At 39.0% G+C, this 20,714-nt stretch overlaps 1 protein-coding gene across 1 annotated transcript; it reads left to right on the plus strand.

Annotated features, from left to right (window-relative positions):
• The first annotated feature begins 7,740 nt into the window (after positions 1-7,740).
• On the plus strand, positions 7,741-16,643 carry gata2b (GATA binding protein 2b). The gene is made up of 6 exons (XM_036570895.1): positions 7,741-7,795; positions 8,087-8,405; positions 9,116-9,463; positions 11,283-11,425; positions 14,510-14,635; positions 14,817-16,643. The coding sequence occupies exons 2-6, from the start codon at positions 8,147-8,149 to the stop codon at positions 15,048-15,050; spliced, it is 1,110 nt and encodes a 369-aa protein (XP_036426788.1). The 5' UTR covers positions 7,741-7,795; positions 8,087-8,146; the 3' UTR covers positions 15,051-16,643.
• Positions 16,644-20,714: the final 4,071 nt, after the last annotated feature.

Consider the following 20,714-nt stretch of genomic DNA (forward strand, 5'->3'; position numbering starts at 1 on the left):
ATTTGATTGTTAATGCTAAAAATAGAATTTAAAATATTTATCCACTGCATTTTATTTGTGTTTTCAGTTTAGTTATTTAAATATTTTAATATCAAAATAGATTTAAGCAGTCATTTTGGGTGGAACAGTGATAAAAGTGGATGACAAAAGCCTGCTGGGCCTAATCATACAGCTGCCACTGCTGTATGACATACTGTTCTCTATCAAAACGCATTTTAAGGCAAGTATGTGAAAATGCAGGCATTCAAGATAAAGCTTCCATGGCTCTTTAGCTACATTAGCCTCATAGCTTTAGTGCAAAAGTAAAGAAACAAACTTCAGAGACCAAATATGTCTTGGCTGATCAACTATATTTGAGATAAGGGCAAAATTGTGTGAATTCGATTTTTCACCAAAACATAATTTTATGGTTTGAAGATTTTTTTTCCGAAGGCAGGAAAACTAAAATTATCTGCAATTCTGGCATTTAGCTATCTGTAGCGTATATGGTTGCATCTATGATGCATGGAGGCAATTATGATAAAGCAAGGCAACCCACTTTAACTTAGCATGACTTACTGAACTGTAGTTTCTGTTAAGTTCTGCAACAAATATCACATCTCAGATGAGAACAGATGACAAGTAGTAATAAAAGCACCTTTCAAGAAAAAAAGGCTTTTGAACTAAGTGTTTAGGCAAAATAATTTAGGGAAAAATGACTCCACATTACTTCTGTGTCTATCCCTGTCTCTACACTTTTCTTTACTATAATTGACATCATCATTCTCTAATACTGTTATTTCTTATTTTCTACTCTAAACTCTTTCTGTAGCTTTTTGACTGTATCTTTGACTGTAACTTGACCATCAACCCACTGTGTTGCTTGCACATTCAAACTATTCCCCTCTTGCTGTAGATCATTTAATGACATAGTTTGACCTGCAGGCCACCAACAACCATGACTCCTTAAATTATCACGCTGCCATTACAAACAGCTCAAAAACATGCCTACACATTGTACAACCTATCTAGAAGTTGTTCAATCCAAAAACATTCAGTGCCAACTGTCCAGAGGCCTTACCATGAGAGAACCTCACCATGAGAGAGTACTTCTTGGACTGACCACTAGATGAAGCTGAATCTCCAGTGCTTAACATCTCCAGCACTCCTGGAAGGCCCCTTTAATCAATGAAAATCTGGGAGTTTGCCACCCCTGCTTTAGAGCATCTGTCTTAATATATTGAGTCATTTAGTCATCTGTCTTTATATATTTTTGCTCTTTCTAGTTGTCCTGGATGTTTGTTGAAGCCCTTGTCCTTGAGTTATAAGGGACCACAAAGACATCTATTATATGCGTCATTGTGTCTTCTACTGATGGCACATCCTGTAAACTGCCCTAACTAGGAGAGTCTGGTGAAGGGATAAATGTGCATAGTGAGCAATTGCTAAGGATCAGATATAAAGGGCCTGGAACATGGAAAAGCAAATTTACCTCACTTTTCTGAGAACACTGTTGAAGTTTTAAAAGCATACCATTTACTGCATAGTCCACACAGTCCATATATGGAAACTGTGCAGCAAAAGCAGCCCATTTTAATACATTCGTTCCATGATGTTTAGCCTACAGCAGCCCTGCCCATTTCTCCCTAAGTTATAGGTAATGTTTCAGCCAGGACGGCCCTTTAAATGAGATACAGTACAGGACAGCCAATCAGAACAGAGATTTTCTTATAACAGTTTCAGACACAGTCACAAAAACAGCCTGTTTAACTCTAAGAGATAAAGAGACGCTTGATACATAAAACCACACAAATGTTGTAAGTGGACCTTAATGAAAAAAAAATAGTACAAGTAAAAAAAAGTACAAGAAAACTGCAGGATATGGGCCTTATAAGGGCATTTGTGAATAGATGAATAAATTAATTTTGAACTGAATTAACAGGGAAATCTAGTGGCTTCTGGATTTTACAATAAAAGTTGAAGAAAAATGCTTTTTATTTGGCAGAGCTTCACTGTTCAGGCATTTTAAGTTTGTTCAGGGATTTTAAGCTGAAGATGTGTACTGAGTTCACGACTGACCACTTTTGACCTGCTGACTGAGATGATAAGTAAACAGTGCTGTGCTGTCAGACAGCTTTCTCCACATCACTCCACTGTCCTCCTCAGTGTATAGCTGGGCGCTTTGCAGCGGAAGCCTGCTCTACTGTCACCACAGTATCCTGGCTGAGTGCCTGGCTGCTGTGATAGAGAGATAGATGGAGTGATGGAGAGAGAGATAGAAGGAAAGGTGAAGGGGAACCGGCAGTCTGCAGGCACCCAGTCCGGAAACCCAGAGCGGGCTACAGTTACCCAGCACATCCCCTTAAAGATGACAGCACACACACACACCCACACACACACACAGGCACAAAAAACACACACACACAAACACAGAGCTGCATAGAAGATAAGTGGTCAGGCAAATTATGAACACCCTAAACTAGACTGCATTATTTCAAAATGTGAATTAGCCATGTGAAGCTATATTGCTGTCTATAAACACTGGCAGCACTTAGCACCATTTTATTGTACAGTGCAATTAAGTGGAATTTCTAGCTGGGCCTGTCAGGAGACACAGGCTGGATTATGAAAGTGGCCATGAGTCAGGAACCCAGGGTGAGCTTGGATACAGTGTGAAAGGTATGTCTTAATCATTATGGCCAGGAGATGGCAGCTTTGGGTTAGAAATGAGAGAGAGAAAACCTCTGCTTCTGGCCTGACTCAATCACATCACTCATCCAATCACACTTTCTCACACAGCTCACAACTCAATCATACACTTTCTCAAAGGAAATAGAGTGTGATTGCATGTGTGTATGTGTGTGTGTGTGTGTGTGTGTGTGTGTGTGTATGCACACGTGTGTGCATGTGTGTGTGTGCCTATGTGCGTTATGGCTAAACACTCAGATTAAATGCAGAAATAATGTGTAGCTGGTTGGAGTTATAGAATATGTAGCCAGTTGACTTTGTGAATAAGAATGATTATGCACAGGCAAAAGCTTGAGATATGCATGTTATTCATGCATGTTAATCTAATCTAAGAGACTGTGCAACTGTGAATACTACAAGCTGTGCGTTATTACAGTAAAGCATCTTTGCATGTGAGTAGTTTCTGGATGTGTTTGTGTGTGTGTGAGTGTCCGTTGGAGGCACCTGTCCCTCAGTTTGGAAAGGAATGTGTGTGTAGAACACACACGTTGCGGTGCACCAGCGCTCCATTTCACACCGGAATTCAGCAAGCAGCAGTGTATCCTGATGTGGTGAAAACCAGGCCTGCAAGGCACTGTGGGTAAAGGAGGGGTTACGGGTTATTCATGCCACATTGCTACATCCAAAACACACACACACCCACACACACATCCACAAAACACACAAACACACATACAAGGTCACACACATATTAAAGACACAAACACAATCAAATGTGCACTGATTTTTTGGATGCACACAAACACACACACACTCAGACATTTGTGTGAACACACTCATGCACACACACACACACACACACACACCCATACACACACACACCATCATCTCTTTAAGACAGTGATTATTGCTTAACTAAAGGTCTTCATTAAGAATTATTCAGCAGAATTAAGGATTTGAGGCCCTCATGGTCTTCTAGGCCTTCCAGAAGGCTTAATGATTTCTGTAAAACAAAAAATAATACATAACTATATTAATTTTTATTTAATGGTATCATCAAACTTGTTATATTTAAACTCTGCATGTATTGTAATACTACTCTTATTTCATTGTTAAGTTTTGGCTGGAAACAAAAAGAGGAAAACTTTTCAAATGGCCAACAAAAAACTGATGTATACAGCCATGCAAGCTCACCTGTTGGTCAGGACTTCAGGAACTGAACGGAAGGCCTCATCAGATTAACCACTAACATAACTATGGAGTGACAATGGAATCAACCAATCACATTGTAATTTGTAATGGGTGGGACCAGGTTTGTGAGATGCTTCTTGAAGTCTTGGGTATGTTACTGACTAATGGGAGTGATAGCCTAACCAGTTAGAAATGGAGCAGCAGTGGTTGCTCTAGGCTAGCGCTCCTTACTGAAGGAATTTCTGTAAAACTGGTGTGTACGAAGCAACATACATGTTAATATGTCTGTTATATGATTAAAATAAAAAATAAATGGAATAAATTCAAATATGTTTGAATATATTTTGAAATATGTTTTTACAAGCTTTAGATGTCTGCAATTGTCTAGAATCACTAAAAAATGTTCATGTGACATACCATTAGTTTAGTGCTAACATACTAGAATCCCAAAGGGCCACAGTGGGATCATTTGCATTACCACGGAGTTGTTTTTTCACTTGTTTTTTTCCTTGAGCTTTGACTTTTATGGCGTAGTTCTAATAGTCATGGTTCACCACTGAAAGTGTCAAGACACCCCTTCTAATGAGGAATTCAGCTACTTTAGGATGCACCCACTACTGTCACAGGTGTTCAGTTATGCACACACAGTCTCCATAGAAAAGCACTGACCAACAGAATGGGACACTCTTGAGCAGCCACACATGTGCCTAAGGACACCATGCCCAACACCAAGCATTTTTCTAGAGTTGCATTTGGCTGTGGAGCAGTGGAACTGCGTTCTCTGAAGTGATGAAGCTTCATCCAATACCTTTGGGATGAGCTGGGGTGGCGTTTGTGATTCAGAATTAATCACCCAACATCAGTACCTGACCTCACTAATGCTCTTGTGGCTGATTGCAGACAAATCCTCAAAGCATTGTTCCAACATCTAATGTAAAGTCTTCCCAGAGGAGTAGAGGCTGTTATTGCAGCAAAGGGGAACAAACTTCCTATAATAACATTGATTTCAGAGGAAATATTTGACAAACAAGTGTCTACAAACTTTTGGACATATAGTATATATGGACTCAGCTCTACAGAGCAGAAAGAACAGCATAGAAGCCTAAATTATTGAACCTTGATTCCAGCTGACATGAGCTATGCAAAGAAGTCTGGATTTGTTGCAGCAGAACTGAATAACCTGGATAATAAGTTAGGTCATAGACCTAAACTTACTGGTAGTCAGGGTTAAGATGCATAGTGAAGTCACTGGCATTGAAGACTACACATAAATGTCACTCAAAAGGTCTAGTGATTCAGTTAATTGATCAATGATGTAATTAAGAAAAAGTTGTTTTGGTTGAATGAAAGTTTCATTCTAAAACTAGCACTAATGACACAAATATTTAAATAAAAACGTTTTGTGCAATAGTTTGGAAATTTTCTCTGGTTATTTATCCTGGGATAAAGACAGCATGATTGGCAGGTTGTCACTGTAATATGCCATAAATACTGCCTTCCTGTTTCTCTCTGCACAGGAAATGAACTTTTGACTCCGAGGCAATAAGGAAAGCAGGTTCAGCTCCAGGGATTGAGCGGAGACATAACGAAGAAAGTACTCTAAATATGCATACAGTGTTATGACCTTATAAGAAAAAGCTCCAGGTTTAACACTGCGCTGTTTTAAGGTTCTTTAGCACAGAGGACCAAATACCCCTTTGTGGCAGTAAAAGAATCTTTTAAGGAATCCACAGTGAGCCTGAAGAGGTGCTGTAATGGCTGGCCAAAGCAGAAGCATCTATAGGAGAACCAACTGAGATCACACAAAAAGACTCCTACCTTCCGGAACAGACAATTTCACAGCTAGATCTACAGATCTGCAGTCCTTAAAAAAAAAACTGTGTGTCATCTGTTTGCTGCTTTAGGGGTTTTGGCTTTAGGTAGAATCCTCTCAAACGTGTAAGTTGGAAGGAATTAACAGATATACACTGTATATTCATAATCCTCAACAAACTGCAAAATCATTATCATATCTTACAATTTGAGACTTGATATCTATTCTTCTTGTAACAAAACCCTTGCAAAGTGCAGTTTGCTACTAAATATGATATCTTTGACTTGGCTCTGGTTATACAGACTAAATTCAACCCATTTTAATTTTAAGAGATTTAACATGTTCTGTGCATGAGCTCACAGCAAACTTGGTGCCACCTAAAAACAACACATTGTGAACTGAGTGCACTATTATCTCCCTGTATCTACTGGCTTGATCATGAATTTCTTAGTCATTAAGACACTTCAACTACAGCAGGATTTATTCTCTAAAACTCTAAAGCCCTCCTTTCTTCAGCATCCTCTGAAGCGTCTACAGATATTGTTTCAGGTCATTTTATTTTAATCAGCCATCTGAAAAATAAAAAGTAACAAGACAAAATCAAACCATTAAAGCATACTAGGGTTTTGAAGAACAATAGAAGTGAATTTTTACATAAATGTTGAATTGTGTTCAGCAACACTTAAATTAACACAATGGATGTTGTGTAGAATATTAGAACTCTCTCTCTCTCTCTCTCTCTCTCTCTCTCTCTCTCTCTTTCTCTCTCTCTCTCTCTCTCTCTCTCTCTTTCACTGTCTGTCTGTCTGTCTCTCTCTCTCTCTCTCTGGGCTCTGATTATCAGCTCTTCTGTATTTGGACTAATAGCTTTTCAGATGTAGATAGTGGCCAAAGACACAGAGAAATAAAACTTTAATCTGTAGACCTGATGGAGACATTCACCTTTTTGGTTACCAAATGTGCTGTGGGTAAAATTAGACTAGAGTGAATTTGATTAAATATTATAAAACACTGGCTTATCAACTTATGGCACAAAAAATACACAATAAATAGATATCTAACCCCTTAAGTCACAAAGCCCTGTTTATTTGTTCAGATATATTAATATAAATAGCCATTTATTTCAACCTCTTAAGATCTACAGGTAGGTCCACCCTTTACTTACTCTCAAAACCACAGAACTGATGCATTAAGCCCTATTCAAATCAATGAAATTACATCACCTCTCAGGTAAAACTGATCCACAAAAGTAGGCCTTTTACAACTCAATTCTGTTATTTATTTAACTACTAATCATTTGATAGCTTCTATTACAGACACCCCTTCTAATTAACAAGTTTAGAGACTTTAAGGTTGATCCATTGCTGACACAGGTGTTTAGTTGCACACGCTGGGCTGGTAAAGCCCTAGATAAGGTCACAATGCCCAATGCCAAGCATTGGCTAGAGGGATACAAAGCCTCCCAGCACTGGGCTGTGGAGCAGTGGGACTGTGTTCTCTGGAGTTGTGGTGCTCCATCCAGTTCCTTTGGGATGAGTTGGGGTGATGATTGTAATCCAGAACTAATCATCTAACATCAATACCTGATGTCATTAATGCTTGTGTGGCTGAATGCAATCAAATCCTCACAGCAATCTCCAAAATCTAGTGTAAAACCTTCTCAGAACAGCAAAGTCTGTTACTGCAGCAAAGGAGGGACAAACTCCCTATTGATGCTCCTGATTTCAGAGGACACACTGGCCAAGCAGGTGTTTATTAGGCTTTATTGTTTTCACTATTATTATTTATTAATTAGGCAAATTCCACCCATTTTAAATGACCCTCGGATGCCCTAGCTGCCCCTTCGCCTCTCTTGCCCCACACAGTCAGTAATATGAGGACCCCGCACCACTATAACCTCAGTGTGAAACCAGCTGCTCCCCAGCGCGCGCGCACCGGCTCTTCACGTGTCAGATGCAGTTCAGGGCGGACTGTGATTGGCTGCAGGTGCTCGGTGTCGGAGACCGCAGCCCGCCCTCCTGCTCTCATAAACCCTGAGCCCTGCTCGACACACATACACACAGTGTCACTCTATCTCTCACCCACACAGCTCACTGGACACGGAGACGGGGCGCGCGGGTACAGGTGCGCTTTCATTTCTGATAGTAACTTTATCATCATACACGCGCACAGTTAGGTTTACGCAACTGCAGCGAACATGTGGACTGACTGCTGTTTGTTTACCGAAAGGAGAGGGCGGTCTCTGTCCTCTGTCCAGTGTCTCTCTCGTTTTCCCTCTCTCTCTCTCCCGCGCGCGTGTGCGTCTCTTAACAGCAAGAGGAGAAACACAAGGCACGCGCCCGGCACGCGAACACCGGGCAAATTCTCAGAGAACACAGCCTAACAGTGTCCTCTTCTTTGTTTTTTTTTTTCCAGGACCTCCGCCAGCTGTGCAGGGTGCGCGCGATTACCTGCCTTACAGTGCTTAGGCTGCGGATGGAGCCCAGCTGGATAATGCACGCGCATCCTCCTCATCCTCATCCTCAGGGCGCGCTGGGCTGCCCGGACCCCTCCGAGCGCCACGCCATCGCGGTACATCACGGCCCCGCGTACCCGGATCAGCACGGATCCCTACTGCCCGCAGAGGAGCTGGACATGTTCCTCAGTCCCGCTGAGCCTCAGGGAAACCCATACTTCCACACGCACGCGCCGCAGACACACTGTCGAGCGCGCGCGGGCTACAGCTCCGCACAAGGTAGGTAGCTGCGCGTGGAAGTGAAATCCAGTCTTAACTGTACTAACACGGTGTAGCCTGAGTTTCCTCACTCAGCTCCGCTCTCAGACACTTACAGTACAGTAACATAGCGATATGATATTTTCTGCGCTTACCGTGTAAATATTCTAAACAGTCCTTGTGTTGACGTAATTTTGCTAAAATCTTGCTAATTTTGATCGGGACCACCCCGCACAATCACTTTAAAACAATGCTAGAACTTTTGCTTTTTGCTTTTATTTTGTGTTATATGCTTTTCAATTACCATTACAATTTCAAGGAACCCAAAAGTGGAGCTAGCCTTACTTAAGCCAGTTATTAAACCCTATAAATTCATTAAATCCCTATAAAATCATTTTATGGACGAAGCCATTATTATTATTATTATTATTATTATTATTATTATTGTTGTTGTTGTTGTTGTTGTTGTTGTTTTTGTCGTTGTTGTTGTTGGTGCTGGTGGTGGTGGTGGTATTTCTGTTGTTGTTTTAACCGTTTACTTTTTCAAGATATTTAGAAATAAGATATTTAAACTGCTGTGCCATCTTAACGTTTATGTTCAATGTCCAATGTTTGTGTATTTTTAGTCCGCATAATTTGACTGTTAATCCTTAGGAAAACAAATGTCAAATTAAGCTCATTAAATGCTCATCTTTCTAATTATAATCTTATTATTACCTTTGTATTTCCAGCTCGACTGTCCGGTGGTTCCCTGTACAGACCCCCAGTCCTCCACTCTCCACCTTTCCCCTGGATGGACACCTCGAGAGCGGCTCCTCCTGCGCACCAGCACGCGCCTCCCTGGACTCCCGTTTCTTTCTCTAAATCGTGTCCGGTGTTCCCGGCTTCCTGTCCGCAGCCCTGCCGCCTGCCCCCCACACCGCCCACCGACACGACCCCAACACCTCTGTTGGACGGCCTGGAGACGGAGAGCTGCGGCCCGAGCGAGCGCGCGTGCACCTATTACAGCGCGGCGGGAGCGCGAGAGAGCGCAGAGAGACCACCGGGAACAGCCAAGAGCAAACACAGAGCGAGCCCTGGTGCGTATAAAGAGAAGCACTGACACAGCCAGGCACCACGAACTAGATACACTCACTCACTCACTCACTCACTCACCCACTCTGGGACTTAAGGACAGTCTGCAGATTTTGGGTATTTTAAAATGATTTTCACTTCTGCTCACGTATTTTGTGAGGAAACAATCGACGGTTTACTCAGTGTCGTTTCAGTCATTCACGTTTAGTTCCTAATTTCCTTTTTGATGACTGTTCAGCTGCTCGTTCCTCTCGCTTTAGAATTCAGTAATTTATTTCAGACCAAAAGGATCCCAAACAGAGAAGAAGAGCGCCAAACACACTACAGACCCTGTGCAGATGGTGGGTGCTCGAAGAAGTTCAACTGCAGTTCACTAAGTTACTCAGACTCACAATCAGAATCAGAATGTGCACTTAAAGAAAGATGGTTCCTCAAGGGTTCTTTAATAATGAAAAGGGTTCTGTGTAGAACCATGATCACTCAAAGAAGTCTTTGCATGATTAAAGGGTTCTTTGCATCGTGAAATGGTTTCTTTAGATTGATAAAGAATGCGTTGTATATAGAACCTTTTAGAAAAGGGCTCTACATAGCACCAAAAAGAGTTCTTCTATTGTTTTTTTTTTTAATAAAGAACGATTGAAGAACCATCTTTTTTAAGCCTGAAGGGATTCCTCAACATAAAATTAAGTTCAATAAAATACATGCAGAAAAAGACATCATACATATATAAACACAAACAGTGTACAAACAAACTGCGAGTAAAAGGATGGGAGATACAACACAGTACAGATACAATCAAGTACTGGAACACTGAGGTACATACAGTATGTACAGCTAAGAGAATGGAGCAGAAATGGAAATAGAAATGGAAATTGGATATTTACAAAATATGTATATTGCAACATTCAGTACTTACGTAGTTTCTTGGCCTGAGAATTTTTACTCGAGTTGTTTTTTGGTAGCCACATTTAGCCTACTCTAGTCATTCGCCATAGTTCATTTAAGTAACAAATACTTTAAAACAACAATAATGTTTTAGGCTACTCTCCTCTACACCGCTGCAAAACATTCAGACCTCACCACCACTGTTCGGACACCGCTATAGCATAATTTGCGTTTTTGTCGGTGTTAATTTGCTGCTAGAGTTTCAACTCAACATTTCTTTACTTTTGTATGTGTGGAAGCAAAAATATAAAGAGATCCGTTTCAGAAGAGGCTGCAAGAATTAGTGAAGAAATACTGCAAGAAAACGTGTTGAACTTGTACAAAAATGTATAAAATCACTATCCAGCGAAACATCGAGGAAAACTCGTGTTTGTTGGATTTTCTGTAAAGTAGTTTCGGAACAGCCGTCACCGTTGGCTGTTTTCCCACCCGTTTTCAGCCACCTGCACTTGGATTGGCTGGTAGTTCACTCTCGCAAGCAGTCCGCCAAACAGTCAGCCAATCCTAACGCAGGAGGCGGGGCTTCTGGAAAACAGGTGGGAAAGTCATCATTAACCTGAACACCGTCTGAATAATTGCGCGTGGCGATGATTTAGGATCCTTAAAAGCGTGAATCGTTTTTTGTCGTTTGTCACTGAAAATACACGTTAGTCTCTCTGTAGATTTAAGTGAAGTGTTTCATCAGTTCATCACAACCAAATCTTCTAAATTTAATGATCGCTCTAATCAGCTTCATTGAGTTCAGTGAAAAGCTGAAGTATTCTGACTTCTCTTTTGCTAATGTCCTTTACTGATTTCTAAACTTATCACATCTCTTCTGTGTGTGTGTGTGTGTGTGTGTGTGTGTGTGTGTGTGTGTGTGTGTGTGTGTGTGTGAAGGCCGGGAGTGTGTAAACTGCGGGGCGACCTCCACTCCTCTGTGGCGGAGGGACGGTACAGGTCATTACCTGTGTAATGCTTGTGGACTCTACCACAAGATGAACGGCCAGAACAGACCACTCATCAGACCCAAACGCCGGCTGGTAAGTCCAACACAGTAAATAGATATAACTAGAAATATTCTATTAGTTAAAAAACATTAAGTTTGTGTCTAGTTAATGTTAAACTGCAGAAATTACATTTTGAAAAGTACCATTTGAACCATTTGTCAGAGTTTTAAAAAGGGGCTGATGAAGTGCAGAAACTGTGAGTCTTCATTGTGGAGTGGTGCTTTACACCGCCATTGTGGTTTCTGAATGAACGTTTACTTGAATTACATGCTCAGATAGAAAAGCAGGTTAAAGAGATTGGGGGCAAAAGAAGGAGAAGGAAATAGGAAGAGAGAGACAGACAGAGAGAGAGAGAGGATTACTAACCATGGACCATTGAGTTTCCATGGCCGTGTCAACAGGCTTAAATAGCAAGTAATGAATTAGAATTAATTAGAAACAATAAGTGTGAACCTGATCAGATATCAGACACTAGTAGCTTCCCTGAGAGGCCGATCAAATTGACATCTGCATTTGTGGTATTATAGGCCACCTCTGAATAAGATTCTGAACTGAAACAGACTTAATGCCGACCTATGATAATAAACATGCCAACTATTAATAAACCATTTTTTACTGTTCGCAGTTAATAAAGTCTAGGACACTATGTCCATTTATATCCCCCATAATATTTGAATCCTTGCATATTTTCAATCTGAGTGCTCTACAGCGTTACATTTTATTAATAGCCTAACAGTTCTGTTGATTAATCAAGGCTTCTGCATGTTGGCCTGTAATTACTATGTGTTGAAGTGGGTGAAAGTAGGTAATGAAGACCAAAGAGAATTAAATAGTCAACATCAACATTAAATTAATAGTTTGGCAAAAAAAAAAAAATGACACTATTTCCCCCTTACCTCCAAAATAGACAAATGATGGCTACTGCTACGTTTGACTTACATATTTCCCCATTTTAATACACAACAAAATGTCATACAGTGTCAGAAACCACAGCTGTTCTTTTACTACATTTGACACAAAAATGACCTTTTAAAAGGCTAATAATGCTCAGCTGAAATTACTGAATCATCTGAATGTATTAAAGTATTTTTTACATGCATAAAATAACACACACACACACACACACACACACACACACATATATATATATATATATATATATATATATGTGTGTGTGTGTGTGTGTGTGTGTGTGTGTTATTTTATGCATGTAAAAAATACTTTAATACATTCAGATGAATATATGCTTCTTGGAAAGTTCCTATCATACATGCTGTTCCTTCTAAAGAGTTTTGGTGATACTTTAAGTTCCTCTTATGCTGCTGTTCATTCTGTTGCTCCTTATAGGCTTCACCCTGACCCAGTCCAAGTCCCAGCCATTCTTTCCTCTCAGGTGTTTTCTGAGACTCTTGGCGTTCAGCCTGCTTTACTGTGCTCTTGCAGCTCGTATATTTGCGCTTCTCTCGCAGACACACACGGGCCGGCCCACTTGTTTCCTGGCCCCGGATGTCTGCTCGGTACCGATAGCGAAGCAGGACCCACGAGAACACGCTTCCTCTCAGGGGTTGTTTTTTCCCACCCGTATTCAGACGCCTCACATCTCTATGCGTTAGGATTGGCCAGTAGCTCATGGTTATACCGAGAACTTTTTGCAAGTATGACTAACCAGTCCTAGCGCAGGTGGCTGAAGCTACCAGCCAATCCCAGTGCGTGGGGGCGGGTCTTGTCGGAATACGGATGGGGAAAAAGTAACGCTGCAGAGAGTCGAGCAACGCTTCTATCGCTTAGTGCTGTACTTCTGGAGGCGAATACAAAAGAGAAAAAAACAGCATGCAAGGGAAACATAAGGGCTGGGAGGAAAGGGGAGATGGAGGGGCTCTTGTAGGCTCACACAGGCCATAATGTAAGTAGGACTGAACAGCACAAATAACCTAATTTATTAGCCCGCAGCTCTCCGCAGTGTTCAGGTGAAGGGCACAGTTGGTAAAGTCTGACGTTTAAAAGAACAGTCCAAAAACATATATTTACTTTTATAAAACTATATTGGTATTTTGGCAGAAAATCACATGGAGGCCTCAACAACTAAATATAATATCAAACTTTTCAGTATTTAGTGTGACCACCTTTTACCTTTAATACATCTTCCATTCTGTTCAGGAGACTGGCTTTCAGTTTTTCAAAGAAATCTGCAATGATGCTTTTTCTTGTAAACAACTCTAAAGTTCAGTCTTCAGTCAAGTTGGTTGCACTCTCTGATTTTTATAATCCAAGTAATTCCAAACCAATTCTATGATGTTTGTGCTCTGGCATCTTGCACAGTTGTTAGGAGTCTCTATATGTTTTTTTTTAACTCTGGAGGATGGACAAAAACAGAGACTGATTTTCTCATCTCTCTCAAAGGTGATAGTGATACTGATGGTTTTGGTGGTCTACCAGCTCTTACATGGTTGTTAGAGCCCCATTTTCTCTATTTTTTAATTTGAACTCCAGTTTAGGAAACTTCTGTTTACATTTTATTCCTCATCCCTCTTCCTTATGCAAGTGGATTGTCTTATATCTAATCCCATCAGAAATATCTTCATTATCCATTTTAGCTGCTCTTTAGAAAGATTTGATAGACTCTGTTATATGTTTCTGTTTCCTGATTTCTTTTCTGTACTTAATTACTGTTTTGACTGGAAACAGATCAAACAAAAGGATCTGACTTTGCACAGTATTGCACGTACACCAAAATGTGTTTTTCTGGAGAAATACTGAACAAATCCTTTATGTATGTTAGAAACATATAACATATATACATATATAATATATACAATCCATAAATATAAATTAACTGGTAATTAAATGAAATATATAAGAAGTAGACAGAAACAACATCTAAAATCATAAAACAATAGTTTACATAAAATACTTGCATACATTTTTCAGGAATATTTCAGGAATTCTGTTAAATTAGAATGGAAAGCTGCTGGTTTTATCTTTTAATTCTTCCATTAATCCATTACTAGGTTAAAATATACATGAAAGAGGTGACAGCTTGAGACAGCAGTCTTCTATGAACTATGTAGATTAGTGTGAATTTTCTGTATATATATGTGTGTGTGTGTGTTTTTACAGTCAGCAGCCAGGCGAGCGGGTACTTGCTGTGCAAACTGCCAGACAGCCACTACCACACTGTGGAGACGTAACGCCAATGGAGAGCCTGTTTGCAATGCCTGTGGCCTTTACTACAAACTGCACAATGTGAGTGTCATTGTCTGTGTGTTACATGTCTGCTGACAGAAGAGTCAGTGACCTGTAATACTGTAATACCTTTACCACAAACTGGACTTCTAATTGTCAAAGCAACAGCTGAGCTACTCACTCTGCTTTTGGCACTAAATGTGTATATGCATATGTATGACTGTTTGTGATCATTTCTCAGATGAATCGTCCACTCACTATGAAGAAAGAAGGTATTCAGACTCGAAACAGGAAAATGTCCAGCAAGTCTAAGAGAAGGAGAGGGGAGAGCTCACACCATATGACCAGTATCATGAGGGACAAACCACTGGCCTTCAACCACATTACCAATACTTTCACCATGACTCCGCCCATGGAGTTACATCCAGCCTTTAGCCACACCCACCAAACTAGTTTGGTTACTGCCATAGGCTGATCTTTAGAACTCACCTTCCACATTAGTAAGACTCACCTGCACACAGACACAGACAAGCCCTTAATGAACACACAAGTTTTTTCAAAGTTTTTAAATGAAACATTTTTGTATAACCATTAGCTTTTGTAAAAGCTTCGTGTTTTTTAGGTTTGGCTTTTGAACATTTTTACATTTTCACTGCCTGATTAAGTAAGTAATAAATGGCACTTTAACATGGAAATTCCAGCAATATAGTTTATAAGATTCAGTTTTTTACTGTGTATTCACTGGGCATTTATTGTCTTTTGTTGTTCAGTAATTTGGTAATTAACCACCTAATTGTTCCTTAAATACAATAACATTTAGTGTACAGTGGTTCTCAAGCTGGCCCTCAAAGACCCCCTAGATGGCCCACATGTGTGCTGTCTCAGCTTCCAACAGATAGGGTTGGAGCATAAATGTGTACCATCTGAGGGACCCTGAAGACCAGACTGAGAACCATGGCCATCTGCCAATGCACAGTTGTAAATATATAGCCCTTGATTCGGTCTGAATATTGGAGCGGTCAAGTGAAATGGTTAGCCATTTCATGAATGGATGCCAAGTTTGAGAGCCAAGCTTATAATTCTGTTCAAAACTGAACGTGAGCTGGCAGATATAAGTGTACAGCATTTCGCTCTATCATTTGTATCATTCATATTTTCCAGAATCTTTACTCACTTGGTTAGCTCTGTAATATGTGTGTCTGTGTGTATGATAGAGCACTGCAAAAAGTCTTCTGTTATCCAGTTCTTCCTTATGCTGCCCCATTTCCTACTCCACCCAGATAAGCTTCCTCCATTAATTATGCCCTGTCTTATGCCTTTAGACCACCAAACATATCAGCATAACAGGCGTATTCACTTCAGTTTTACATACATTTCACCTCTGCCAGGTCACTAACCTGTCTGGTCATCTACCTGTTTCCCCTCTCTGTGTCTTTATTAATCTGAAGATGGAAACCAGACAGTAAAACGTTGGATTAAGACTCTGCTTCCTGCCTTGTAAGGGAACAATGTAGAAAAAGGCCTGAGACTGTTTTAAACTGTTCATCATGATATTATTTAATTATCATAAGTATTACTGTAATTTATTTTCTTCCTCTCTTGTCTTGTATTCAGAGTTGGTATCATGTATGAATAGTGTCAAAATCAAAAGAGGTTATCATGTGTTTTAGTCAGCACCCATAATCGTACACAATTACATAAATACAATATACTAAACATACTTTACTCATGTTTTATCATGTTTCATCAAGCTAATACCATAGTCACTGCAGTGTATGCCTTCTTATTTGATTCTAAGCATCTTTGATACAGTAGTTCACAACTCCTGGAGATCCACATCTTTGTTGTTCCTCCATACTCCTGATTGGGCTTGAAGGGGAACTCCACAGATTTTTCAGAGATTCTGCATAATTAAATGGTTAAGATGTAAACAAAGTTATTCAGAGTAGTTTGGTGCAAAATGCTTAATTCTAGAGAAACTTTGTAAGTCAGAATTGTTTGCAATGGTAATGATAGGAACTAGATGTCTGAAGAGTTTAAGGCCTCTAAAAGCTACATCACAGGCAGTTATTACATTAAATGGTTATGAATACTCAGCCTGATGTCTGAGACATTGTTTTACAGTAGTTTTGAAGTTTTGGCCTAAAACATATCTTAATCAATTTATTCTAATCTGTTCATGGTGGAAGGATACATTAAGGGTGTTCTAAGGCAAAATAGTCCCCAAAAAAACTTTTTTTCAGATTTACCACTATTTTACCATCATCAACATTTCATATAAAAACTTTAGAAGACTTCTATGTATGTTGATGGTTTTGGATATTAAATAAATGCCTATATTTGTGTTAGACATCAGGACCCCTGGTTCTTATCACCACCACCGTAAATAAATCAGACTCAGTGAGTTTCTCTACAAATAACCCATTTCGCATCAAACCACTTCGCATCAAAGCCGACAAAAGCCCAAATAAGCCCTTACAGAAAAGTCACACATGTGAAGTGTGCAAAAACACATGTTTTTTTCACATATGAAGTTTGCATGGCTTTTTTGTAATGTAGTATGTTTGAACAGATTATTTGGTCCCTGTGACTAATTTTGAGAGCTATATTTCACACTAGGGCTGTAAAATGTGTCAGTGCATGTGATGTGATCTAAAGGTGGTGATTGGATTTTCAATTTTTTCTCAGAATTGACTGAATTGATTTTGGATTTTTTAAAAATGACAACTGATTTTTAAAAATTTTTTTTTAGAATTGACTAAACCAACTTTGGATTTTATTTTTTTTTTTTTTATTGACTAAGCCGATTTTGGATTCTTCACAGAAGTGACTGAATATTGGATTTTTATTAAAAACTGACTACACTAAATTTGGATTATTGTTGAAAACAACTATAATGGATTAAACAAATATTCAATGAAATATGTGTTCATGCTCTGAGTATTTTCAATCATAAAAAATATAAACAAAAAAAAAAAACTCAGTGGTTTGTTTTATTGTCTGTATTCCTCTGGTGGATAAATAGTTCTTCCAGTCAGGCTTATTCCTAAAAAATTATTCCAAATCCTACCAAAATAAACAAATCCAATTCTGATGAGTAATTTCCTAAAGTATCTTTAAAGTATCTATAAAGGATCTGACAATTGGAATGTGCTAAAACCTGAATTAATATAAATGAATAAATATGTCTTAACTTTCTGTCACGTTACCCTGACTTCAACTTTTGCTTCCAGTATTTTTTTCATGTTGTATTAGGCAATATTGTAAAATATGTCATCTGAAATCAGACCACATTACTATGTGTTTATATTCTTAGATAGATCATTTATATATCACACTCCATATACTCTCCTCATATGTCTGTAATATTGGTTGATGCTACTTCCCTGAGTCAAAGCAAGCAAAGCAAAAACAGTGTTCCTCAACCCTAGTTCTGAAGTACTTCTGCCAGTGGGAAACCTCAGGGTGTTTTAGGCCTTTAGAGAAGGTTTAATGATATTTGTGACATAAAAATACATATCTGTAATTTTTAGTTCGTTTTGATTTACTATAATCATCAAGCATGTTGTATTTTTTATTTTATTAAGTTTTGGTTGGTAACAAAAGGGTTAAAATCTTGAAATGCAAAGCAGAAAACTGCCTAATCAGGATTTTTTCCTCCATGGGTTCTAGGTAGATACAGCCAGTCTAGTCTAGTCTCTCATTGGTCAGGACTTCAGGAGCTGAACTGAATGCCTAACAAGTCAGATTAACCTCTGACTAACAATTGACTTTTTCCACACTTACGTAATTGAGACAGCACAAATTGTCATTGTAGGGAAAACATTAAACCATGGTGGTGTTTATTCACACTCATACATTTTTACATCCTTATTAAAGACTTTACCTAATTTATCCTCAAAAGACATTGTTTGTTTGGCAGAGGAGTTTTCATTTTCAGATATAAACAAGCTTGACAACGTTAAGAAGTTGAGAGTATTAAAAGTAAACTAGGTATTAAAAGTAGACTACTGACGGCATGGCTATGGACACAAAAAATGGGTTGCTCAAAAAAGTACAGTTTTAAACTATTTAATTTTATTTTTGTCTAATATTTTAATATGTTAACATATTCAAATTTGGTTCCATTTTAAAGGTACAGAGTTATATTCTGGTGAATTTAGGCACTTTAACAACAACTTTAACATTAACTAGGGGAAAATGTAAAGTTAAATCACATAATACGACCAACAGACAATTAGTTATAACTGACTCTGTTAACTTTATTCCCAACCTGCGCAACACTGACTACATTCTAGTAAATATTAGACAGCAAAATTTTGCTAACCTCGTTGGATAACTTGTCATGAGATCCTTAAGTGTACCTTCTTGGTCAGGTAATTCTCAAAGAGAAACTTGTAGCCCTTGTCAAGCTTGTCTGTCTCTGATAATGAAATCCACTCCACCAAACAAATGCCTTTCATGGAAAAATTATATAATAATGTATTCTCATTTATAAACACTGTCACTGCTGTAATGTTTTCCCTACTATGACAACTTCCACTGCGCTAAATACAAAAATGTGAAAATGGTCTATTAAAAAGGAATCAACCAACCATATTTTGATTTCCAGTGGGTAAATCAATTTTGTGAGGAAAAACTACACTCTAGGACATGTGGGGCCTAGTTCTAGACAGGCCCGGCACCAGAACCTAATCCACACAGCCCGGGGGGAATCCAAGGGTGGGGCCACAGTTGGTCCCTTAAGTGCCCCCCTTCCAGACACTCACCACCTGCAGTCACAGCACTGACAAACTTGTCACAGTTCCGTAAAATTCTTGGATTTGAATGGTCAATATGCTACTCATGTGAATTGTGTAGATTGAAAGAGTTTCAGGAGTGCTGCTGGATAATAATAACAACTTAGCTAAAGTTACTGGTTAGTTAGTTTCATTTTCACAAATATGATATCTCCTTTTATTAGCTTTAGAACGGTGGGTGCAAAAAGGCTAGTATGAGTAAATCATATTGTTTGCAACTAAGTACCACTTTGTTTTTGTCTTAAATTGATGTGCTAAATGTTCTAAGCTAAATGTTCCAAGACTCTGGACCCTGTACAAGGAACTGGTTTCTGAACTTGTGCCATTTTTCACTGCTTACAAGTTTGCATGTCTGTCTTTGGTAGTTGTGAAATTATCAGCCTCACGATTGAATTTTACCATGTCTGCTGCCGAATGTAAACCATGCTAAATAATATATCTGTATGATGAAAATAATATGTACAAATATATTAAATAGATACTGTGAGTAATTATGGAGCTCTTAGAATTTGAATCCAATTATTTGGCACCTGAACAGGAACTGTGGCCTCATTATGGCCTCACCTCGAAAAAGTCCTAGAATTGCCAGTGACACAGCCCGCCATATATATGAAATATATGGAACAATAGCTGCATGGTGGATCTGTGCATGGAGGCACTGCTCCACTAAATGACCCCCTGATATGTCAAATATGAGCTGTAAACTGATGAATGCATTTCAGTCAGATGTAACAAATGGAAACCAGCAATAGCAGCTCTATGACAGGGCTCTTTAGTAAAAGAGTAAAACTAACACTGCAACATACAGGGTTAAATATATATTAATGTATGCTACAAGCATCAAAATATGGAATATCTTTTACAAGCATTAAATATCCATATTTAATGGCCAAAATATGTTCATATGAATCAGCATTCGCGTAGCACTAATATACTACTACAATCCCCTAGGGAAATGAGCATTATCACAAATATTTATGGCTCAAACGGAAGGCTTAGCACTAATAGTTCCGGTTCCGGACTTCTGCCCTGCTCTAACTCAGCCCCTATATCTTATTAAGGCCTGGTTAATTAGCAGGTTGGTTGCATCAGGTGTGTTAGAACAGGAGAAACACAAAAATGCAGGGCAGCCTTACAACCACTGTAGAATATGACATTAACGGTAAATAAAAAAAAAAAATGTACCTCCATTTTTTTCTACATTTATTTTTCTACATCATTTGAACACAGCAGCTGCCCTTTGCATTGTGGGAAAATTACATTGTGATGAACCATGTGAACCAATAGAAATGCTCCAAAATTACTTGCAATGAAATCTCTTTATATTAACTTGCATTAAA

The sequence above is a fragment of the Colossoma macropomum genome, unplaced genomic scaffold (assembly GCF_904425465.1).
Source record: "Colossoma macropomum unplaced genomic scaffold, Colossoma_macropomum, whole genome shotgun sequence".
NCBI lineage: Eukaryota > Metazoa > Chordata > Actinopteri > Characiformes > Serrasalmidae > Colossoma > Colossoma macropomum.

Coding starts and splice junctions, on each gene's coding strand:
- gata2b (XM_036570895.1), top strand. CDS start 8,147: ATGGAGCCCAGCTGGATAATGCACGCGCATCCTCCTCATCCTCATCCT. Junction 8,406..9,115: donor GGGCTACAGCTCCGCACAAG/GTAGGTAGCTGC, acceptor TTGTATTTCCAG/CTCGACTGTCCGGTGGTTCC. Junction 11,426..14,509: donor TCAGACCCAAACGCCGGCTG/GTAAGTCCAACA, acceptor GTGTTTTTACAG/TCAGCAGCCAGGCGAGCGGG.